The following is a 26,590-nucleotide window of genomic DNA, read 5'->3' as shown; positions in this document are numbered from 1 at the left end:
TAGGTGCCTTTAAGAGTAAAATATCATATCACCGAAAATCAGTTTTAGCATTACATGGATGAGAGTTTATACAGAGTGGCATTGTACGTCTAATCCGTCTGGTTTCATCTACTTATGACTCAACTCATTGAAGTAGTTTAAAACAATGAGGTGTAATTGGCGCCTTGCCCAGTTGAGCATGTTAGTGAACGGGAATTTCATCCAAATAATGAGTCTAAAATTGATGATGATGCTTATAGGAAAATAGGTTACACGCAACTAATTTTGATTTGTACTATAAACATCTATTTTTAAATCTACAAGCTTCATGGCGTTAGATGCATATTCGCGAAAATAAAAACTATATATGTACTATATATGTGTACAAATATTACCCGTTAATATTAACCAAAATAACATTTTCGACAATACTGAAATAAGTTCCTGCACAGGCAGACCCCTTTTTTTCAGTGGACACCTTTATGTCCCGGGATCGATAGTGGGTCGCAGATCAAATAAAAACATCAGCATATTTTTAAAATAAAGATAGTAACTTTTCTGATGGTAATAAATCAGTAATTAGGTACTATAACAAAGCATTAAAAATTGCATATTGAAGAACGATAAATGTTTCTTTATCTATTCTAACAAAATAGTGTTCTGTCAAAGTCATAGCCATTATTCTAAAATGCCCAAGGCTTCAATAAGTTAAAGACGGCTCTGTGCACAGGACTAACGTCTTAACGTGCTTTCCGAGTCACGCAAACAAACTCCGGGTTTTTAAAATCTCAAATTTCATTTCATTTTTATCGGCCCGTCCTTAGTGGAATTAGTGGCCTTATATCTGGCCACTTAAGCAATAAGGCAGTCATGTATATATTATTACTTGATGTTGTAATTAATCAATATTCCCAGCCACCAGCATCTTAATACGTTAGTAGCGCGTATTTAGTATGTCTAACTTTTGCATCAATAGATGGCGTTGCAAATATATGTTTCTAGGCTAAGAACGTGTTATGATTAATTAATAAATAACGCAGACCTAAACGAGTACAGATTCCTTTACTATGCTCGGCAGTGAGTGGTACCACTTAGAAATGCGTTCCATTCCAACCCACCCACCACCACTAAGGAGAAAAGAAGGAGACAGCGGAACGGGAACGGGGCATTAACGCTGCTGCAGACCAGATCCGAAGAAGAAGACCGGGAAGGAGGAAACAACGTTACGCATACCTTCTCCTCCCGGTTCTCGATAGCTCGAGAATTCCCTGTAGGAAATGAAAGTCCGTATGGAGAAATGCGTTTTTTCAGCGAGAAAAAAGAAAGACTATAAAACTCTTTGTGATTTCTATGATAGTGCGTGATATTGAAAAGAATCTCGGACCGAAATACTTATACTTAAACGAGAAATATGCTACATATATGTATATTAATAGTATGTAGATTCTCGGTAAGAGTTCAATAACGTGATTTTTTCACTATACCTATATATACTTTAATAACATTGGTAAGTGGATTGACTAAGGGGCTATCTGACGGTAAGTGGGTACCATCGCTTATAGACAATTTTGAGGTGACAAACGTTATAACAGATGCTTTATATTTCACATAATATTCTCAATATTATACATTATATTTTGGTCTAACTTTACTTAATCATTATCATTATTCCGTTTTGCAGATGATATATTTACTATATAATATAAAATAGAATGAATTATTAATAGTGCAATAACCAGTAATATGTATAAAGATGATTATTAGTGTCGATGTTGTGATGATTGTCAAGATTTCCAAAAAATCCCGATAAAATTCGAATTTCATTTTTTTCCAATTCATAACAAAAATTAAGATAAACTCATTGTTTCAAGTTACCATATATTGTTTAATATAAGAGTTTGTACACTTAAAAGCCCATCGAATCATGGTCAAAGGTTATCGTAGTTGCAATCAACAAAAATTGCTTTTGGCCGTTGATATTGCATAGTTATTAATGTACTATAATAGCAATCTAGGGCACAGCAATGTATTGTGGGTAAAGTTCTTAGCCAAGCTATTATAACACGAGCCAAGGCAAACTACGATTTTCCATTTGCAATGCAGGGACTGAAATTAAAACACAAATTAATTGTTTTATTTCTAACAGTGAAATTTCAGAAGATTTTCATTATTGCCATAATATTCTGGTCATAATAGACTGAAAAATAAAAGTGAAGATACATAAACTTGCAACAAGCTTATTAGATAATGTGTTTGTTATGGTAATCGTAATATCTCAGAAACGGTAGCTCGTAGGGAAAAAGTATTGATACATTTTTATGATCTACAATTATTGTTCGCGGTATTTTTATGATAAAACTTACCGTTTTACTGAAATCGAGAAAAACTCATTTATTTCACCTTTGACCTTGAGTCATTTTTCCATAGACAGGAATGGAAACTTCAACTTTTGATTAAAAATTACATTTTGAACAATTTTATCAATCGTTAGCTCGTTATAAATTTATGTATCACCGAATGTCTAGATTGGTCCGACTGTAAAATACTCCCAAAAGTTAAAAAAAAAAATCTAAAATAGTATGAAGTGTGTAATTTTTAGTATGGAGTCGAGATGGCCCAGTGGTTAGAACGCGTGCATCTTAACCGATGATTGCGGGTTCAAACCCAGGCAAGCACCGCTGATTCATGTGCTTAATTTGTCTTTATAATTCATCTCGTGCTCAGCGGTGAAGGAAAACATCGTGAGGAAACCTGCATGTGACAAATTTCATAGAAATTCTGCCACATGTGTATTCCACCAACCCGTATTGGAACAGCGTGGTGGAATATGTTCCAAACATTCTCCTCAAAGGGAGAGGAGGCCTTTAGCCCAGCAGTGGGAATATACAGGCTGTTGTTGTTGTTGTTGTTGTGTAATTTTTATACTAATTACATCTTTGCATGAGTAATGGTCAGGTACATTTATCATCAGTGTATCTGAGTAAAAAAAAAAACTATTTTAAAACAATACCGTACTGTTTGACGTTTCACTGTGTTCTTTTTGTGTACACAATTGGAATGGACGCGAGTAAATTGGCCGCTTGATTCTAAGTGGTGACCTTTGCTCTATGACATTTTGTTCAGCATTAGCAATATCTTCCGTAACCATTGTGATGTTCGACGTATTTATTCAATATTAGATCACCAAGATATTTGGAAATCTACGACAGCGTGATTATTTATCATATTTTTTGTCTCGAACTTTATGGAATCAAATTTTTATGGCGGTTTTTCCGCGAAACGACTTAGAAACCATCAAGATTAGAGCCATATTCCTTAAGGGGCGAGGTTAGTCACTTTCCATTAAGTGATTTTTCTGCTCCTTTCTACTATCAGACCAAATATATTAAAAAATATCTTATTCCATTTCTTCAATAAAAAGAAAAAATAAAGTAGCAGAGGTATATATACCACTGCTGGATTAAACTCCTCATAAACAGCAGGTTATGAGGAGAGGGTTTGGAGTTTATTTCACCCAGCTCTTTCGGCTGATGGATATACATGTGGTGATGTTATTTCGTCCTGTAAACATATGGAAAACTTGGTGGAATATACACTTAAAAACGCTGCGGAGCTGTATATAGTGTGCGAAATTACATCCAGAATTTATTCATACACGCACGAGTTGGCATCCAAAGATTATTGCAGCACTAGACCGATACTTTATTTCATTTTGCTAACAAATCTTCAATATTTTTTATTAAAACTAGACTCATGTCTTGCTAAGTGATTCCATAATCCTTTATCACGCATACTTTTATCATAACTTACACGTATAGAATATCTGGTTCTAGTACAGGTTATATTGTTACTAATTGTGCTAGTTTAATTTGAAAATCTTGCATCTTGCTATACAAAGCTATTAATTACAACGGTACACTATTGTTTAAAACAATGTTTGTATTATCTAAGACAATGTAAATCCTTACTTACAATGTGAGTTCTTGTGGGTTGTCATGTTAATGTCTTATATCAACTTGTGATGATGACCATGATTATGACACAATATTGCTCGTTGGGGCCAACCAATGATGGTTAAGTCTTAGACTATCGATGAGACATCCCAGAATAAAAGTTGAAGAAGTTTAAAGTAACAGCCTGTAAATTACCCACTTCTGGGCTGGCCTCCTCTTCCATTAAGGAGATGGTTTGGAACACTTTCCACCACTATGTTCCAATGCGGGTTGGTGGAATGCACATGTGGCAGAATTTCGATGAAATTAGACACATGCAGGTTTCATCACGATGTTTTCCTTCACCGCCGAGCCTTAGATGAATTATAAACAAATTAAGCACATAGTGGTTCTTGCCTGGGTTTGAACCCGCAATCATCGGTTAAGATGCAATCCTTCTAACCACTGGTTCATCTCAACTCATCCCATAATGTATTTTAAAAATCACCAGGAGATAAGAACATCCGCGGGAAGACTGTCAGCTTAAGATTACTGATTTTTATTAAATTTTGAGTAAGTACACATTGTTTCGGTACAGAAATGGGCATATGACTGACTTTTGTCTGAGTTTTCTCAAAATTCTGCCGTATCCGAGACTTTAGAGCAGCGTGTTGAAATTAAATAAAAATCTCTCTTCTTGAAAATAAGTCTTTTGAGTTAATGTCACAGCACCCATCGGAATTATTGCTTTCTAGTTGTAATTGCTACAGACAGACAGAGTTACCTTTACATTTATAATATCTGTATATATATATCACAACATATTATAAAAAAAATCCTCACCGCGTCTGTCTGTCTGTACTCAATAAACTACCGAACAGATTATCATACTCTATTCACCAATGGACGCAGTGACTCATGAGGTAGGTTGTATTTGATAATTCATTAATGTTTTATATTTATTGGCTTAAGTATGACGACGATAATAAGAGATATCGGAAAATCACACGATATTATAAACAATTTATGCAGACTTTTATTTGCTCGTGCAAACCCAATACAGTCCCTAAGTACCCTATATCCCTATGTATGCTTAAATATTTAAAACTTCGCAACGATTTATTTTAATAGATAGAGTGATTCGATAAGAAGGTTTTTGCACATAATACATGGACGATATAATAAAGAAACACTGATAATTTTAGAAGTTTGTAAAGTTATTACGTAAATAAACAAAATCAGTTTTATATATTTAGTATCAGTATTGTACCCGTGCGAATCTGGGGAGGGTCACTAGTTATATATTAAAGAATTCTAGAATAATCGAAAAGATTTTCGTAAATTTGAATTGTATTCGATATTCAAAAAATGTGACAGCGAATCGTTAATAATATGAGTAACTTATCATTTCTTTGATGCCACTTCTTAACGTAATGTCTTCGAAAGCTTTAAACGAGGCAAACGCGATGCTTAAATGGACATTTATGTTACGTTTTACATTTGACCTCGTTTATATCTGTTTTTTTTTTTTTTTTTTTATTTATTGCAATAATGAATTATATGATTATGCCTGAATGTAAATGTTTTTGAGAATTAGGTATATTAGTAAAATATTGAATAACTCCATGAGACGTATTCGTATGTATATAAAAAGTCATGTCATTTTTAGCTCACTCAAAACATTCAGCGAACTTTTTTTTGTTCAAATTTAATATCTATGTAATGGGAAGTTAATGATTTATTTTTTATTGGATTTTTGACGTCAGTTTTAAAACGAAACCAGTAATAATAACTGACGAATCTGTTTATTGTTTGTTTGTTCTAGCAATATCTGTGGGATATGAAAGAAACTTTTGTTACTAGATAGCCCAGATTTTAAGAAAGTTAACACGGTTTTCACCTTATTCTCCCATAGGAACGGGACCGTTTCATGCGAGCGAAACCGTGCGAACTAGCTAGTTTATCATGAAACTAGCTTCGTGGAGTATTTATTGACTTTGCGGTGAACAACGATTGATAATATTTTAGCCAGAATCCAGCAACACAAAGTTATCAATGCAACATAACGAAAAACTAAAAATGGTTGATACCAATTCAAGCGACAATATAAAAATCGTTTCATTAGACTTTACTTTTTTTTTTAAATAATTATTTATCAATGGGATTATGACAAAATTTATAAATTTTGTAATTTAAAATTGGAACGAATTCATTAGGTTTGTAAAATCTGAGGAATTAGTTTGTTTGATTGCGCTAATCTAAGGATCTACGAGTCCAATTTGAAAGAATATTTTTGCGATAGATAACCTATTTATTGAGAAAAGTAATAGATTATATAACGTCACGTTACGACCAACGGGAGCGGAGTAGGAGCCTTTAATGCGGGTGATGTTTTTCAAACTTTTTTCGTAGTCTCAATATCACAACGGGCGTCTAGTATAGTGAAATTCAGTATGCTACACGATGATAGACTAATACTACTGATATAAGATAGAAATATTTTATTACCTAGTATTTATTTTTGTCAAGTTTATTTATGACATGAGAATTGATAACATTAAATGCTAAAATATATATAAATATGAATTAAAATGAGTTACTGTATAAATCTTGACCGCATGGTATGGTGACAAGAATGCTAGCAGCATTTCCCCATTGAATCGCAATTCCGATCCCTGGGTATAAAACGAACCACCCTCCTGCCTCCAGTAGAGGCAATAAGGCGAGGTGTTATACTTTTGATGAAGCTGTTTGCGCCACTACTCCAAGGGTCAAGTGTTTCGAAATTTTTGTCAACATAATCAACCATAAACACTTTATTTTGGTCTCAAATTACAATACATTTAACATCAAAAAAAGTTTGAAAGGTATTTGTATTTTCCGAAACAGATTATCTTTCAGACAAATTGTTTGAAGTGATGAGAAATTTCATAAAAAATATATTCAAATATTTGAGCTAAAATTTTTGAAAAAAGATGTTAAAATTTTAACAATCGAAGTATGTATGTAACTATGTACGTACTCGTTATAAACTGCAATCCAATTAACATCTGTTTCAACGAAACCAAAACTCGAATATATTTTTTTATTAAAACGAGCTCCGCAGAGACTCGTGAAGATTGATAGACGATGATTGATAGTGAAAGTGCAACTAAAAGCCTTGCAACTGCATTTTCCTTTACCCAATTAACGCTGGTATTAAAAAATGTTTAACAAGCCAAATATACTGCATAGCGTAAACTGTTTTTTTTTGTTTGTTTTATGGTACCACCCGATTGTAAGTGGTCACCGTCACCCATAGACAATGACGCTGTAAGAAATATTAACTATTCCTTACATGGTCAATGTGCTACCAACCTTGGGAACTGAGATGTTATGTCCCTTGTGCCTGTAGTTACACTGGCTCACTCACCCTTCAAACCGGAACACAACAATACTGAGTACTGTTATTTGGCGGCAGAATAACTGATGGAAAATTATGTTTTTAACAATTTCGAACCTGAGAGTAAGCGATCAACTGTCTTATATATAACTAGTGGTCGTACCCGGCTTCGCTCATGTTTTACGGTGCTGGTTGTCAAGTGTCAGGCAAAAAAACCTATGTCCTTTCTTGGAGGTCGAGTTTGCTTCATTAAAGTAAAGTAAAGTAACAGCCTGTAAATTTTCCACTGCTGAGATAAGGCCTCCTCTCCCATTAAGGATAGGGTTTGGAACATATTCCACCACGCTGTTCCAATGCGAATTGGTGGAATGCACATGTGGCAGAATTTTGATGAAATTTGTCACATGCAGGATTCCTCACGATGTTTTCCTTGACCGCTGAGAACGAGATGAATTATAAAGACATATTAAGCACACGAATCAGCGGTGCTTGCCTGGGTTTGAACCCGCAATCATCGGTTAAGATGCACGCGTTCTAACCACTGGGCCATCTGTTTGATCGTGAAAGAGCGACAGGCAGACAGACAAGAGATACTTTCACATTTGTAATATTAATATAGATGTAGATAATTGAAAAGCAAGACTCATATCTACAATGTCAAGCTAAAATATTTCAAGAACAATGTATGGTATCGGCTATGATTTTTAGTGACTACAACATTTACTACATAGAAAGACAAAGTAACAAGAGGCACTGGGGACATAACGTCTTAGTTCCCAAGGTTGGTGCCGCATTGACGACGTAAGATTTAAAATATCAATGTATATGGGTGGTGACCACTTACCATCATGTGGTTGGTGGACTTTACATTTAAAAAAAGGTACCAAATACACTACTGATAGGCGAATGCCTGTTCTTTTGTTTAAGAGAAACAACAACAACAACCTGTAAATTTCCCACTGCTGGGCTAAGGACCACTGTTCCAATGCGGGTTGGTGGAGTTGGTTGGTTGGTGAGGTTGGTTTAAGATATAAACGGGAGCTTTATTGGCACGCGGCTCCAAGATGATAGACAGTAACAAAATATCAACACAGTATGATAACTCAGTTGATATCTTTTGTGGATTTCAACTCGCAATACATCTATGACCCACCGAGCCATTTAAAATGTAATAATAAATAGCTAAATCAAGATCGTGATCAATGCTCTTGTTGTATTTTACTATGTAAGTGTAATTATTTACATTTTACAGTAAAGTTGAAAGTCAAAACAATGACTAATATCAATTGTTTCATTGTGTAACTTATAGCTAGTTTCAAACCATTTTTATTACTCACAAGGTTCTTACGTGATACATATAACAATGTCATATTCAGGAAAACTTGGTTGCCTAACCATCGACCCTGTATCGTTTACGTTTTGGATTACGTGTATGTATAGTACGACACAAATCAGATGTAGCATCGGAGAATGCAATGGAATGAATATAAAACCGATCACTGCCGGTTTACACGACCAATAGAAATAGCTCCCTATCGCGCCATTCGACGCTATTGGTCGCTATAGATTCACGCGTCAGAGAAAGCAAGTGCATGTAAATCGACGCGTCAAATTGACGAATATATAAGGTTATATGATATTACAAGTTATTACGTTTGTGTAAAGATCATATTCGCATCAGAAATAAATTTTGATAATTTGGGATAGCGTACTCACTTCGGATGTGATCGGTTTTACGAATTTTGCCGATGCGACATCTAAGTTGTGTCGTACTATAATAATTAATTGGATTTCGTTCCACAGATATTTTTAACATTGCCGTTTTATAAATTTAAATCATTTGTAAAAAATACATTGGTAAAGGCATATTATTCAATATAAGATTGTAGGAATAAAAAAGCGTGTAATTAATACTTGTTGACTTCCAGACAAGATGTATTAAATGCATATATAATTGTAATTAACTAACATAACTATTTTTTTAAATGTTGAAAAAGAGTAACTACTGAGTTTCTTGCTTGCTCTTCTCGGTTGAATTTACTTTTCGAACCGGTGGTAGCTTCACTTAAAATAGTTCTTAAATGACGATTGAAAAGTGCTTGCAAAAGCCTACTTAAATAAAGTTTGATTTTTGATTTTGTTATTCTAGAGTTCGTGCATTAAAATCTTGTAGTAGATTAGATTTATCCTTAATGAGTATATTTCTTAATTAATAAACGACGACACATTTACAGAAACAATCAGGATACATCACTAACATACAAATATTCGAAAAGTTTTCTATGTAGTAATATTTATTATCACCAGTGAGAGAAAAATGGTATGACCATGATTTTTAAAATAATTGACAAATGTTTGGTTTAGACGAGACTGTGAGAATATATAAATGTTTACGGGGAGGCAGAATTAATGCGTATTTAATATTAAATTATTAAACGCATTTCTTATTAACTAAATTAAAAAAATATGGAAAGCTTGTATTGGAATAAATTATCTTTATGAAATAGAGAATAATTCAATGACATACATACATTCATATACGTTTATATTCAATCGGTATTCGTGTAACTGATCCTTAATGATTAAAACAATTTCGATGATTTTTTTTGTATAAGTATATTTTAGTGACTTAACTCAAAATTTTGCTTTTATAATATGACTAAAAGATGTACGTAGTTCTGAAGCATTTTACTATTAATTCATCAATTCCACATATAGAGTCAGTTCGATTTTGACACTCTAAGATTATCCGACAATCTTAACAAATCCAACACACCCTACAGTTGTAAATGCGTCCGTCGGCGACGCGATGTCGGCGAGTGGGTCGGCGTTTCAGTCTTGGTCGCCCGTCGCGTGAGATCGCTCGCATATTTTCAAAATAAATATAAAAATCGTCCTTAAATATACTTAAACATGGCCAAAAGTGGAGTGTACCTCGTAGGCATTGTTGCCCTACTAGCTGTCATTGATATCGGTATGTTCTTTTTTCAAATTTATATTTTCCCGCCGTAATTTATTCGAAGTTCAGAAGTTGTATGGATGTGAATGGGAGGTGTGAGTGCTGAACCAATCATCTTTAATGCGTTTCTTGGATAACGCTATCGAAGTTTCAATTTAACGCTTTATAAGTTAAATGTAACTGAAAGATATGCTATCGAATTTCAGTGCCACAATACTAACATACAACAATAATAAAACATTAAGAATGTTTTCTCTTCGCCTATTATTATTTATTCGTACGTTTTTAATTACCGATTTTACTATCGCTTCACCTAAATCACGATTCATAATCATTATTATTGTTATTGGGTAATAAACTCGTTATGTTTCCTTTTACACAAGGACAGAACGACAATGACATCATATACGTATACATTGTTACACCTTGTTATATTATGTATAGTATTTTTTATTCAACATTTTTTATTGGATTTATTACCATCTTATATAAATATGTAAGCTCAGTTATCGGGTTTAAGTCTCAACTCTAAAAATATATTTTCGAGAATACCCACTTTTGTAGTTATTAAAATACATATAGCGATTTAATTATATTCTATTCCGTTAATTAAATATCCATAAGTCGATTTTTTTAACAGTTACATTTATCATACTGTTCTCATATAATTTAATCTGTCTTTTTGAGAATATATTCTTAAACCTAAATTATTGCGAATTTCAAACGATCTGTTGGAAATCTCCAAAAAGCGATGTTGTGTTAAATGCTGATCTTGTTTTGATAAAACATTAAAATAATTCAATACAAGGAGTACCCACTGGTAATTTGACTGGAACTGGAATCTTGGTATTTTGAGAAAGTAGGTAGCTTTAAATTAAATAACGATTTAAGAATACTTTTATGAGCCTACTTGAACGATATTATGGTTATTTTTGTCATTTTAATTAAGATTTAAGATTAAAAACTACCCAATTAAAAATATTTTGTTGTAAATTTATATTTCTTCAGTTTACGGACCTAGCAATGTTTTTTTTTTTTTTTGATCTGTCCTGACTCCTTGAACTATTATCCAATCCTTATACAATATTTATATTTAAGATAAATTGGATGATTATATTAAAGTATTCCTATACCCATTGTATTGCTATCGAATAAGAGTAACTACTGAGTTTCTTGCCCGTCTTTTCGGACCGGTGGTAACTTCACTTAATTTTGAAATGACGATTCAAAAGTGCTCGTAAAAGCCTACTTGAATAAAGTTTATTTTGATTTTGATTTTTTTGATTATTATTATTTTGAACAAAAAAAATGTGTATATCTCTCTTTTATTCTTACAAATATCTTTGAGAGGACTAAACTAGTTGCCAAATTAGGATTTCAATGAGAGTAACGACGTATTACTGAATCTATTGAGCCGACGCGACGCCAAAACCTAGAACAAATAAAAAGGTTTCAGAGGAAAATTATGTCTTTCTTAAGTGCGTACAACTTTTATTCAGAATCCGTATCTGACCACGGGGTCATTTGAGCTCCAATGAAAAAAATAGACAATACTGTTATAATTACAACCCTAGTCTATAATCTTTGGAAACAATATTATTTTAAATGCGAATATAACCTATATAACTTTCCATCCGTGTGTGTTGCTTATTCACGATGAAACCACTGAATCTAATTTGAGTAGCTTCAAGAAAGGACACAGGCAGATTTTATACATAGCCCAAATCATTGAAATCACCGTCAAAAGGTTCTAGAAATATATGGATTAGCTTATAATATAATCTTACCGTTTTTTCAAAACAGTATCATATAAGTCTAATGAATTATTTATTATCGATTATTTTAGAATCTAAGATGCTTTTTTCAATTTTCACATGATCATGCATTTTTTCATGCATCGTGCATAATTTTATTAAATGTAATAAATTAAATTAATGATTAATTATTAAAGAAGATAAGTATATACTATTAATAGATTGAAATAAATAACTATAATAATATACATGGAGTGACATCACGATTTACTTGACCCTCTTTTTGACGCCTATTATCAAGGCCACACCCCTTATCCATAGCGATGTGCGTATTTTATAGATTACCCCCTTTAGAAATATAATCTCAATGTCAATATATACTAAAAAAGCAATGTAAAAATATTTAAATATCACATTAATAATATGAGACTTCTACTGATGTCATATAGTCTATGACTGTACATACATACATGTGTTTGTATGTGTGCAGCAATGTTATTAATTAACATCTTATAGATGACGCTGGGTCTTATACTCTTGTAATAAGTGTTATATATCAACGACATTAAGAAAAACAAGGCACACATAAGTATTAACCTATTCCTATGTAATATAACCTCACACATACAACTCGTCTAAAAGATTTATCCCTGCGAACTTTAACATTGATTTATATATAAACAAACCAATATTAAGCAAATATATATTGATCAATTGCAATAATTATTAGAAATAAACGCTCCTAGCTTACGCATAAATATTTGTACTCTAGGTTTTGGCCTGATTCCAGATTTTTAACGACTGCGCAACACAAAACTTTATATTCCATTTTTTTCTAGATACGAAAGAGTATTGTGTACAAACATAAATTAATCTGTCGCCTCGTAGCCGTTATGGCACTATAGAGTAGGGTTGTTGAGGAAGTGATTATGAGGAAGAGGAGGAGGAAGAGGATTTTTCGAACGCAAATTTAGAGGATGCGGATGAGGATGAGGATATTTTTCGAATTCCTATTTCGAATTCTTATTCGCTTCCTCATCCGCATCCTCTTGGATGCGGATGAGGAAGCGGCAGAGAGAGCGGATTAGGAAGATAGGAAAATATAAATACTAGCGGACCCAACCGAAAAGCCGTTGTCCTGTCTGTACATAACATACATACACTAAAAAAAGTGCTGTCTTTATATCTTTATTAATTACTTAAGTCAATTATTTTATTAATCAAAATAAAGGAATTGAATACTCATTATATACTCGTACTAATCCAACACTGCTAAAACGTCGTTCGCTGGGCATACTTGATGGAGGAGAAGATAGGTATTGCCCTAAAGCTCCCAAATATTTCGGATCATTTTTCCACCATAAAAGACTGTGTTCATGCATATTAATTAGTTTTTTTTAATGTCGTTATTTAATAGTAGCTTTAGTAACACGCACCTCTCCTCTATTACTAAACGTGGAAGCGGTGGGTGATGTGTCTACTATAGCTCCAGATTCCTCATAAATTGCTCTTAAATTTTGAGGAAGCGATAGAAGAAGAGGATTTTTAATTTTTATTTATGAGGAAGCGGTATCGGTTGAGGAACCCAAAATATTGCGGAACTTTTGCATTATGAGGAAGCGGAAGAGGAATCCTCAGCAACCCTACTATAGAGTCGGAATATGATTATCTTATAAGTTTACATAAATAAAATTTGATATTAATATATTTTTTCAATTAAATATAAATTATATGAAATATGCACCACAAATTACTAATTAAAATAAAGCAATGTTATAAAGATCAAGTATTTTTATAGACGTTATAAAAAAACACTAAACTAAACGAAGCGGCCATTTTGTTTTTTAAAATATATCAAATCAATAATACCTACAGCTTTCGAGAAATGTTTTGAATCATTTACTTTGATTATATTAAAAAAAAAAAAAACATTTATTCGGGCAAGTTGATAATTAAATTAATAAATTGATTTTAATTAAAAATAATTTCATGTTATTTAAACTATTCAGCTAATTTAAATTAATAATGTAAAAATGGTTGTTGTTTTGATCTGATTTCATAGCTCAAAAGCCATATAAACAACTATATTCATATTGTGACACACAATTAACATAGTTCGAACTTGCAAATAGATCGTATCCATAACAACACCTTGGAACACGCTCGTACATAGTTATGAACGATGCAATGACTTAGAAGTATCCTTGAAAAAACCATTGCTATTCAAAGCGCAATCTTGCCTTGGTAAAGCTAACTAATAACCTATTTATATCCCGCAAAGGGTAAACTAAATACATCTTTCCTGATTTATATTATGAATCAATTAAAGTAAAGTAAAGTAACAGACTGTAAATTATCCACTGCTGGGCTAAGGCCTCCTCTTCCATTTAGGAGAGGGTTTGGAACATATTCCACCACGCTGTTCCAATGCGGGTTGGTGGAATGCGCATGTGGCAGAATTTCGTTGAAATTAGACACATGCAGGTTTCCTCACGATGTTTTCCTTCACCGCCGAGCACGAGATGATTTATAAACACATATTAAGCACATGTGTATAGTGGTGCTTGCCTGGGTTTGAACCCGAAATCATCGATTAAGATGCACGCGTTCTAACCACTGAGCCATCTCAGCTCTTTATGAATCAATATTAGATTATAAAGGCGAATAAAGAATACTGATATTATAAATGAGAAAGTAAAATGTCTGTAAACACAACTAAACTATCTAACCGATTGTCATGACATTTGATAAAGAATAAGGTGTTTAGATGTGACGGGATCAAAGGTTAACGCAGATGGAGTCACGGAAGGCAGCTAGTTGCCAAATTTACTTGATTTGTAATATCTAATGCAAAAGTGTCTTCTGATAAAAGTATTTTCACAATATATTTATTTTTCTGAATCACGTATCGCATCTATGCCTCTTCATGATTGGAGCTCTAATCATCATTATTTATTGTATATAGAAAAACTTGTCTTGACTGACAAAATCAACGGACTGACAAAATACTGGCTAAGTGGTTGAAATCTGGAAATCTGGAACATAGGCTTATTTTAGAACTTTTGTTCTTTGAAGTCAGAATTTTAATAATAGATTATTTTAACTGTAATATGAGAGTGTGAGTAATATGTTTAATTTATCGTATAGCTAGCTGAAATGGCCCAGTGGTTAGAACGCGTACATCTTAACTGGTGGCGGGTTCAAACCCAGGCTAGCCCAACTATATATATTTGCTTAATTTGTCTTTATAATTCATCTCGTGCTCGGCGGTGAAGGAAAACATCGTGAGGAGACTTGCATGTGTCTAATTTTATCGAAATTCTGCCACATGTGCATTCCACCAACCCGCATTGGAACAGCGTAGTGGAATATGTTCCAAATCCTCTCCTTAATGGAAGAGGAGTCCTTATCCCAGCAGTGGGAAATTTACAGCCTGTTACTTTACTTCGTATAGTAGGATTTTTAGTTCGTGTTTTGTGATAAAAAAATGAGTTATTTCAAATAAAATTGAATTAATTTACTCGATTAATTTACGAACATATTCTGAACTACTGCAATAACTGACTTTTCTGTTCTCTCCGCATTTATGAACCTGTTTTTATATAGTATTTAATAATTTATTACGCAATGATTGTTGTTTTTATGTATGAACCATTATATTGTTAACTGCGCCACGTAGCTATGAAGGTCGAAACTAAGAAGGTTTGTTTACAGATCTTTATACACAAGGTATGTTATTTAATTTTGATTTATGACAAATTCTATTAAAATAATATATGAAACAAAACATTGAATATTTTAAAATACCTACTATATAATTGCAAGCTACTTTATTATATAAAATTAATATAAATATTTATATACATCAATGACGGAAGGTCTGTGGACACTTCAAAATTGGGTATATTCCAAAAGACAACGCGGGCCTCGAATGAAATACAAACACACTATACAAATGTGAATCGTAGATGACTTGGTTAATTAGCAAATAAGTGTGACATTGTGTCACACATGTCATTGTATTCTTATAACGAATGAGAACACTTCTCAGAATATGTAATACTAATATATGTATGGAATACGCACTAATAGACCAAACTCTTAATGAATCCTGAAAACCTGTTTTGTGAGTATTTCATATAGGTTTAAAGAATTTACTGTCAACATAGACATACATTGTCACTTATGTGATAACAATAAATTAAAGTAATGTTCACTTTCAGTCCATCGTCGTAGCCACTATATTTAATATTATATATATATATATAACATATATGTATTATTGTAGGTACACATACATAACAAAATTTACTAACAACAAACAAAACAATAATCATGTATAATTTATACATTTAACTTGGTCCCAACTCATACACTCAAATTTAATTTAATTTTAATTATGACAGTCAATTCAGGATTCTATAAGAAATATTAAGTTTATCTAGAAATAATCATTACATACTAATATAATATGCTAAGATATTTAAAATTACACAACGGATTTTTATAGGGTTATCTTTAATAGATAGAGTGATAGAGGAAATTTTTTGTAAATAATGGGCAATAAATTTAAGAAACAAGAATAAATCTATAGTATATTTAGCATCAGCATTGCACCCGTGCGAAGCAGGGCAGGTCGCTAGTATTATATAACGGTAATCGTATCATATTTGACATTTCGATATCGAAATCATTATCGCGTTTCGATTTGAGTTCTACCGAATATAGTCCAGTCATGGCGTCAATAAAACGGAATATGAACAGAGGTATGAGTTTTATTTATGGTGTAGGTACTTAGACACGGTTATCTTAAAATTGTCAAGCAAGATTTCCTATGAGCTTTCTCCGCCCTATTGAAATCATCTTGTTTTTTTGCAATGCTTGGCTCTCCATTATGATAAGAATATTGCCATTACTTTTTTGTTTTCACTCTATAATTAAAGTCATATGAATTTTTCACCTACCGTATGTCGTTGGTTATATAGCAAATGACAAATGTAAAAAAATCAGAGATTGAAACTAGTTATTTCACGCTTAATTCTCCTGATATTAATCGAAATAATGTCTTGTTTATGAAATTTATAATTTTAATACACTAAAATATGCTTTAACTTATGTAATACTATCTACAGTTCCCGACTTTGTACGAGAAAAACTAGAATTTTATGTAGGTATTTCGTTTTAAAAAATCCAGGGTCCTAATCAATCATAAAAATTACCATCTCAGAGAAGAATATAAATATGTATCTATATATAAATAAAGAGTTCAGCGAAAGAGGTCTGAGATTGTAATTTATTAAATGTAAAGAAAAAAAAAACGTAAAAGTATTTTTTTTTTTGTAAAAAGACATGAGATTACGAATTACATTAGGGCAATAAATTCAATGTTCTCCAATTTGGGAGGTCGCCAAAATCTGAGGAAAAAAAAACAATGTGTACCAAATTTTTACTTCATAACTTAAGCCCAATGCGGCTCTAGGAATTAAGTGCGGTCATTAGAGAAATATCTTGCCATAATATTCAGATTTAGTTGCATAATTATTTAATACAAATATACATACATAATTTGTTTATTTTATTTGGGTTTCCTTACATTCAGTTACGATTTGTCAAATGATTTATTATAATTTCAATGAACTAAAAACCTGTGTGTCTGTTTTATTGTTTTATAATATTTTAGTATTTATATACATCAAAGTTTACTTTTTTTAAATATTATGTTTTAAATTATAAAATGAGATATGGTATCGCGGACTTTTTTGTAGAAATAATTAAGACGAACCAGGTAGCCATACATTGTTTTTAATTTTAAGCAACTGTTTAGCGCACGCAAATAATTCAGTTTTATGAGATATTTTTTTCCGACTTGCTAGACAAAAGTTGTGATAGCTCGGTTAATATAAACGTTATAGAAACAATTTATAGCCTATAGCACTCAGGAATAATGTAGCTTTCTGCCAGTTAAAAAAAAATTAGAATTACATTATGAGTTCCAGAGATTATCTCCTACATACAAATTTACAAATTATACCTATATATATATATATATATATATATATATATATATATATATATATAGATTAAATCAATCTAAGATATTAAAAAACCGTTTAAAATAATAAAAAATACTACGCGCTGTAGTCAGTTATTTGTCGAAGGCGACGCTTTTGATCATGGCCTAAATTTATAAATGGATGGATGATATCATCAGTGACAGAAACGTATTACATGTTTGTATATGTTAACTTCAATTCTAACCGGTTTGAGATACTACTAACGTAAACCGGTGTTGCGAAGCTATGACACAACTATATATAATTACAAATGATCACATTTGCAAAATCAGCAAAAACCTTTACGGATAATAATTCGAAGATTATTTTACTTACTGTTACTCCCTTACTTCATTAGACATAAATTAAAGCATAATAGGTTCTTATTAAGCTTCATTCCTATCAATCGTTAGAGAGTGATAGAGCAGTGGTAAGAACGCGTTCATCTTAACCGATTATTGCGGGTTCAAACCCAAGCAAGTAGCATTGAATGTTCATGTACTCACTTTGTGTTTATAATTCATGTCGAGCTCGGCGGTAAAGAAAAACAATGTGAGGAAACCTAATTTCAACCAAATTCTGCCACATGTAAAACCAACAGAGCAGCGTGGTGGAATATGCTCCTAACCTTTTTTTTATTTAAAGAGAGGCGAGGCCTTAGCCCAGCAGTGGGAAATTTGCGGGCTGTCACTGTCAGTCTGACATAAATTCATAATCACAAAGGTTATTAAATTCCAAAAATGTCTTCATTTATAAAATTGAAATGTGCATTAATGTTAAGAAGTTTCTAGAAAATTCTATAATTGTCCACATTAATTGAGCAAAGTAATAAAATAATGAATGAGATATGTTGCGTTGATATTCTGCCGTATGTCCTCTTTTGTTATGGGACTGGACCACTTATCCATCACACTGGAACGAAACAGAATATTGTGTCCTAGAAGAGCGTTAGCCAGTTTACGAATTACGTCATAATTCTTGACAAAAATGTTGACAACAAACAATGTCATAAACGTACATTTGCCTACTTTATTTACGTAATCCTACTGATGTACATTACAAGAAATATGTTCTTCACGTCTTGTTTTATCAATAGCTTTGGATTTTGTACAACATTTGATGATCAAAAATATCCTACATAAGTAGAGAAAATGTGTTCCCATATCTGATTTGAAATCCGAAATAATAAAATTAAATGAGTCGTCATAGGGTTATTAATTTAAATTCAATTGAAATGTATATGTCAATGAATTTAAAAAAGCAATAATACGTTGATTGTTATTTCCAGTCATATTATTATATTGTTTAAAATTAAAATAGTAAATAGTTCACGCAGATTCAAATAAATATTAAAGATTAGATTTTGAAGAACGAAGTATTAAACTTATTGCGTATTTTGTTTCCACCATTTTCGAAAACATGGCCTGACTTATGAGAAGTTTGTAATTACTCCCAAATCTCAATGCATTTAAGAAATAGCTAGAAGGCATTAGCATACATTCACATAAATTTAATAGAGTACTATCATAATGTATATGACGTATTGTAAACAAACCGATCCTTTAAAATATATATCAAATAATTGAAAACATTAATTCATATTCAACGTCATATAAATATTTAATTGCTATAGTTACACAATAGTTACAAAAATATTTTTCGAAATATTCGTTCCGTTGGTTTTCGTCCAGTAGATATTCATATTTCTACTTAATTGCTCTGTTTGTGAATTAGATATGAATTATAGCATAGATTGGATGTATATTACCAATTAATCTTAAAACTTGGTCGAATATTTAAAATGTTGTATAATATTACCGTCGAAAACGTAGCTTTCATTGATTTTTGTATGGATTTATATAATTTCATCTCGTATACGTATTTATAATTTAGTACTTAATATATAGTTTAATTGAGTTGAGATCTACGAATAAAAAAACCAATAATAGGAACCAAATTGGCAAAAATTTACTTTATAATTAATTCTTTTCCGAATGTCAATTAGTTTGATGCAATAAAATATACCTTATAATTATAAATGATGATTGAAATTTATACTATCATGAAGGAAATTGTGTTAAATTATAAAACATTAGAACTAAATGTATTTTTTTTTCAAACAGATGGTTTTAATATGAATCATGTGTAAACAATAATCCATTTTACGCGTAACAACTGTTTGTTTGAAAAAAAATTATGTGTGGGTTGTAATAGGTGCTAAAGTTAATCGTCGTGTTTATGTATGAACGTGTATGAGTATACTTGAATTTGTATGTACGTGTGACTGTACGCGTGACTGTACTTGTGTGCGTTTATACGTTAATATTAATATATTATTGTTGTATTCTCCTAAATTTTAAAATATTTGATTATTTTTTTATTTCTTTCAGGTTCGTGTCTTCAATGCTACCAGTGCAACTCTGAGTCAGACCCAAAATGCAAAGATCCTTTCTCATCGGCAAAAAGCTTGGTGGTAAATAAAAAAAATATAAAAATCATAAGTTACAGTATTTATATTTAGATTAACACCAACTATTACGACTGTAATATCTTTAATCAATTTTATAAACGAACGATTTAAAACTGTATGTATTATTTTTAAAATATCTTCCAAGATCAATATTCAGCTGATCTTTGTTTTTTATTAATTTCAGGACTGTACCACCCAAGACTCGATTAACTACAATCGTCAGTACTTAAGAGAAATTTTGCCCCGAGAACTCGTAGAAGGAGTCGTCGGTGCGCCAAGATACTGTCATAAGATCATCATGCGTTAGTATTAATTTTAATTCGGTTTTAATAACACGGCGTACAATAGTATAACTACCAGCCACGTTTTAAGCACAACCAAGACCAGTGTAACTAGTGTAAGAGAGCTCTCACTCGTCGCCAAAACAGACTTCTGGGATACCTCATTTAATGGTCCAAAAGTTTACCAATACGCGCGTGGTGCCAAACGTGGCGCGGATTTTCCGCACATATACAATCTGTATGTAAAATGTTACCATTGATTATGTGCTCCTAACTGATATCGGCCACAACGGATACTCTTCTAGACTTTCTAGGAGATCCAACTACGTAGGAAGCATTTCTGCGCAAACACTGGACCACTTTAAATTATATATGTCCTCACTCACATATTTGGATTAGGCAGAAATCGGACATAGAACGGAGGCATGGAAGTGTAAAATTGCCTTTTTTGATATTTTACTTTTTTTTTCTTTTTTTTTGTGGTATAGGTTGGTAGACCAGCAGATAGGCCACCTGATGGTAAGTGGTCACCATCACCCATAGACAATGAGGCTGAAAGAAAGATTAACTATTCCTTACATCGTCAATGTGCCATCAACCTTGGGAACTAAGTTGTTATGTCCCTTGTGCCTGCAGTTACACTGGCTCACTCACCCTTCAAACCGGAACACAACAATACTGAGTACTGGTATTTGGCGGTAGAATAACTAATGAGTGGGTGGTAGGTACCACCCACTCATTAGCCCAGACGGGCTTGCACAAAGCCCTACCACCAAGAAATTAGAACTGATTAAAAAATATATAACTTTCACTGACCTGACATGGCATACGAACTTGTATCTCATGATCTACTTCCTTAAAATAGTCAGTAGAGCAACGAGGCAGCTATTTATAATGTTGCTATTATAAAATACGTGTGGTTCGGTGTTATAGTTATCCGATTAGCAGACGTGCGTTGTAAAATTAAACAAAATATTTTCATTAGTATATAGGCTCTTCAGAGCTTATTTATTACTGGCAGATACCCGACAGATTCGCTGGACCTAAAAAAAAATGAAACACATAATAATCAATAACAAATACGGACATTCGATTTGTCATATTCTTCTTCGACGACAGAAAACAAAAGAAACAATAAATACTTAATTTGATATCTTAAGTCATTATACTTGTGCAAAGCACATTCTGTTAAAAACTCTTTTAAAAACGAACTTCTCTACTAGTGTATACCCAAGAAAATATGAGATTTTACTTATAATTTTCAGAAAATGGAGCAACCGTCCGCACCTGCTTGGATGCCAACCCAACCGACTTGAACCACTCCTGCCGCCTTTTCGACAACCAGGCATCACAAATGCCAGCGGACCCTAGCAAGAAGATTAAGTATTGCAGCGTGTGCGACAAGGACAGGTGTAATGGTGCTGGTTCAATTGCCGTCTCACTCCCACTGGCTATCTTTGCTCTCATCGCGTCATATCTCTACACCAAACAGTAATATTAACAGATTTAAACGAGAAACGGTCAGCTTCTATAAATGCTTTCCGCTTTGATACTTTTCAAATTTATGGTTGGAATAAAGATATACAATCGAAAACAATCCTTCATCGTAATTTCAAACAAATACTGACAGAGTTCTTTATGAATTACTTATTATTCATATTGCTATACTTTTGTTATTTTAATAAAGAGAAATAAAAATCATGAAATATATTTATGCTTTAATTTATGAATTAAATTAAATTTGTAAACAGATAAAATACATAATATAATTTTACTTTAGTTATTTTATTCAATATTGATAGAACATATACTAAATTAGGTAGTAATTGTTACCATGGAAATAAAAAAAAAAAGATTCGAAAAACCTGTCGCCTGTAATGGCTTCATTGAATATTTTTTACGTTAATGTTGCATGTAATTATAATGTTATATATAAAATTAGTGCCAAATCGGCTTTTTATATTAATACCCGTCCAAATTAGTTCTGTTTTACTCTTTAAAATGAATTGAATATTAACTAGTATTATAGATACTTGTATTCTGTTAATCATTGACTTTATTAAATAATTAGGTACAAATATATTATGACAACATTTTATCCGAAAAATACATTTGACATAAGCTACTTTAGTAACTGATAAATATTTTATATGATAACAAAACGCCCATAAAAACAAATTTTTCGATATTAAAAATATATATTTATTTGGGCACATAGTCGCACTACTATATTTAAGATAACATTTTTATTTGCATTATATATAAGCAATTATAATAGGCACAATGAAATATTCATTTAAATGAAGTTTTAAAAAATAGATTAAGCATTTATGTATACACATAAATTGTGTTGACCGTCCCTTTAAGACGTATTGTGTTTGTATTAAAGTTAATAAAAAAATTATAAATATTTTATTTCCTTCTCCTATATTTGACGACCTCCGTGGTCGAGCGGTGTATGCACCGGTTTTATTCCCAGCCGAGTCGATATATATTATCATTAGTTTTATATATTGTCTTGATTCTGGGTGTTAGTGGTAACATCGTTACTTCTGATTTTCCATAACACAAGTGTTTTAGCTATTTACATTAGGATCAGATTAAGGTATGTTATGTTTTCTCATATTTATTTATATAATCCATTTGGTATGCATTTGAACAATATTAATTGCGCTTTATGGCAGCCACATGCGGCAAAGATCGTAGTGGTATGCTTCCTTAAGTTATTAAATGTAAACATAAAAGATTAATATAAATTTAATTACTAGCAAAAAACAAATAAATGAGCGTATTATTATAACACTTATATAGAGTTATATATTTCATGGTTATAACGCTTAGTACCCGGAAACAAACGACGTGACTTACTTCTAAATGGCAACAAGAAGATCCACTGTCAAATAAAAAATGGAATTTCCGCACCGGACGTCTTCAAGGTTTCTCTCAATGAATGACGTTCACTGCGGTTAAATGACAACTTAACTACCATTTTTCCTATGAGGACAAGAAGCTGTTACATGACGAGGCTTTCCACGAGTATGATGAGAAAACATCTCACCTTGTCAAGGAAAAAAATTGGATATGTCTAGTAATTTAAATGCTCTTTGCAATCAGCTTATCTATGTAAGTTCGAGTAAGTCTCACGAACGACACTTCCCAGAGGAACTCGGTACTTTGTACTTTGTCCTAGGTATCTCAATATCTGGCCCATGGTATCCGCTGGTGACATTCAGGCGGCGTTTCCGTAAAACAGCAAGAATCCGAAAGAAATGCATATTAAACTATCTTGATATCATGACATAGCACTGACCTAACAATTCCATTATTACCTCCTCAGATAACTAGCTTCTAGGTATTCTCCCGATTAAAATCCATAGAAACATTGCAGACCAGACGCAATTTCCTTAATTCTAATCTGAAATGATATATCATCAAAGTGATCTAGAATAATTAGGCTCAAAAAATTTGGCTAACAAAAACTGCTTTCCGATGTTCCACATTAATTAGTCAAATTTCAAATGTGTCAAGCAGGTGGTAGGTCAACATTTTACTACGCAGGAGAGAGTCTTGATCAAATAGACACTTTCAATCTTTATTCTTTAAAATTAACTCAGTGACTTCATAACATCCTTCTATCTGCATCTTCAACAGTCGCGCCATCGAAGGAATCTAAACTTAGGGATTTTATTTATAACGTGTTACACGCAATGTAGGTAAGTTTAATAAAACATTATTATTTAGTAAAGTAAAGTAACAGCCTGTACATTTCCCACTGCTGAGATAAGGCCTCCTCTTCCATTAAGGAGAGGGTTTGGAACATATTCCACTACGCTGTTCCAATGCGGGTTGGTGGAACGCACATGTGGCAGAATTTCGATGAAATTAGACACATGCAGGTTTCCTCACGATGTTTTTCTTCACCGCCGAGCACAAGATGAATTATAAACGCAAATTAAGTACATATATACATATAGTGGTGCTTGCCTGGGTTTGAACCCACAATCATCGGTTAAGATGCACGCGTTCTAACCACTGGGCCATCTCAGCTCCATTATTATTATTTGATAATTAAAAAAGTTGCTGCTGTAGATATACATGATGATTTATTTCGCTGGATTGAATCATAACTGCGTCATCGCAGAAATTCGAAGGCTACTAAACGTTATTGCAGTTGATTCAAATCAAATTGGGGATACCCCAGGGATCTTATTTAGGACCATTATTTTGAATATGTATATCAATGACATATTTCGCCATATAAACAACTCCAACGTATTAATCTATTTCATAATATGTATCATCGTAAGTTGTGTCTATGTAACTAGAACAATAGTTTACAATTAAATATTAATAAACGTAATATTATATATAGCTTTTCTAGAACAAACAAACTTATCTTATTCAATCATGTTTTATTTCGATATAATATCAAGTAAAAGATTTATTTATTTATTTAGATCATAATCTATATGTATATACTTATATGTCGGCGTATGGTGCGCCATCTTGTTTATTTATACTTGTTGGAAAAGAGTGTCAATGTGTCGAGTGATTTGAACTGAGGTCTAGTAAAGCATTGCGTCGATGGTAGCAGGGTGGCCATATTGGATCGACGGTTTCATTCAAAATAATGGTTCCGAATTCAAGATCCTTGGGGTATCCCCAATTTGATTAGAATCAACTGCATCAACGTTTATAATCTATCGCCTTCCTGCAATCTCGTAGGTAACATTTAACCCAGCGAAATAGATCGCTATGTATATCAACAGCCGCAAGTTTTTAAACAACTAATAAATGAGAAATTTTATCAAATGTTTTATATAACCTCCATTTCGTGCATAAATAAACTCTCAAAGACTGGATTCCTTCGATGCCGTGACCTAACCATGTTGTTGATCAATAAATAAGTGGCCATATCTATATTATCTGTTGAAAATAGAAAACTGATAATACTTGAAGGTGGTTCCGACTATAGCTATTCATACTTATGAATCTACATATTGTTTTTGCCTAGCAATTCATTAGTACATTATCACTAGAGAGGTTTGCATTTTATCCTGCGATAATGGATAAGTGGACATTACGTTTATACATACACTACAGGCTGTATCAATATAATAACTCATAAAATTTATTTAATAAATATTCCTCAATTCAGTCGAGATGGCCCAGTGGTAAAAACGCGTGCATCTTAACCGATGATTGCGGGTGCAAACCCAGGCAAGCACCGCTGATTCATGTGCTTAATTTGTCTTTATAATTCATCTCGTGCTCAGCTGTGAAGGAAAACATCGTGAAGAAACCTGCATGTGACAAACTTCATAGAAATTCTGCCACATGTGTATTCCACCGACACGCATTGGAACAGCGTGGTGGAATATGTTCCAAAACTTCTCCTCTAAGGGAGAGGAGGCCTTTAGACCAGCAGTGGGAATTTACAGGCTGTTGTTGTTGTTGTTATTAATGCCCTGAATCTTGCCCTGAATTACGTCTTACGTTGAAGTCATTGCCGTTTGTATATTTGTTATATCTACCTTATAGTACAGACTACGCATATAATATCATGTATATTCACAGTAACATTGATCACTTTGATAAAATCAGTGATAATCATTGTATATGCACTAGAAGTAAGGATAAGCTTATAACGCCAAGTTTCCGACTCCGCAAAGTCAATAAATCTTTCTTGGGGCAAGGTATCCAATTCTATAATAAAATTCCGCAGACATTTTTAACTTTACCGTCTCGTAAATTCAAATCTTTTATAAAAAATACATTGG

The 26,590-nt window shown here is 32.5% G+C and overlaps 1 protein-coding gene across 1 annotated transcript; it reads left to right on the top strand.

Moving 5' to 3' along the window:
- Positions 1-10,056: 10,056 nt before the first annotated feature.
- LOC124536790 lies at positions 10,057-23,225 on the top strand. Its single transcript, XM_047113391.1, has 4 exons — positions 10,057-10,267; positions 20,450-20,532; positions 20,714-20,831; positions 22,076-23,225. The coding sequence occupies exons 1-4, from the start codon at positions 10,207-10,209 to the stop codon at positions 22,303-22,305; spliced, it is 492 nt and encodes a 163-aa protein (XP_046969347.1). The 5' UTR covers positions 10,057-10,206; the 3' UTR covers positions 22,306-23,225.
- The last annotated feature ends 3,365 nt before the right edge of the window (positions 23,226-26,590 follow it).

This window comes from Vanessa cardui, chromosome 17 (genome assembly GCF_905220365.1).
Source record: "Vanessa cardui chromosome 17, ilVanCard2.1, whole genome shotgun sequence".
NCBI lineage: Eukaryota > Metazoa > Arthropoda > Insecta > Lepidoptera > Nymphalidae > Vanessa > Vanessa cardui.
This window is presented reverse-complemented; position numbering and strand designations above follow the sequence as displayed.

Bases quoted from the DNA above. Each gene is read 5' to 3' on its own strand.
- LOC124536790 (XM_047113391.1), top strand. From the start codon at position 10,207: ATGGCCAAAAGTGGAGTGTACCTCGTAGGCATTGTTGCCCTACTAGCT. The intron at 20,533-20,713 runs GTAAATAAAAAA...TATTAATTTCAG, and splicing joins CATCGGCAAAAAGCTTGGTG to GACTGTACCACCCAAGACTC. The intron at 20,832-22,075 runs GTTAGTATTAAT...TATAATTTTCAG, and splicing joins CTGTCATAAGATCATCATGC to AAAATGGAGCAACCGTCCGC.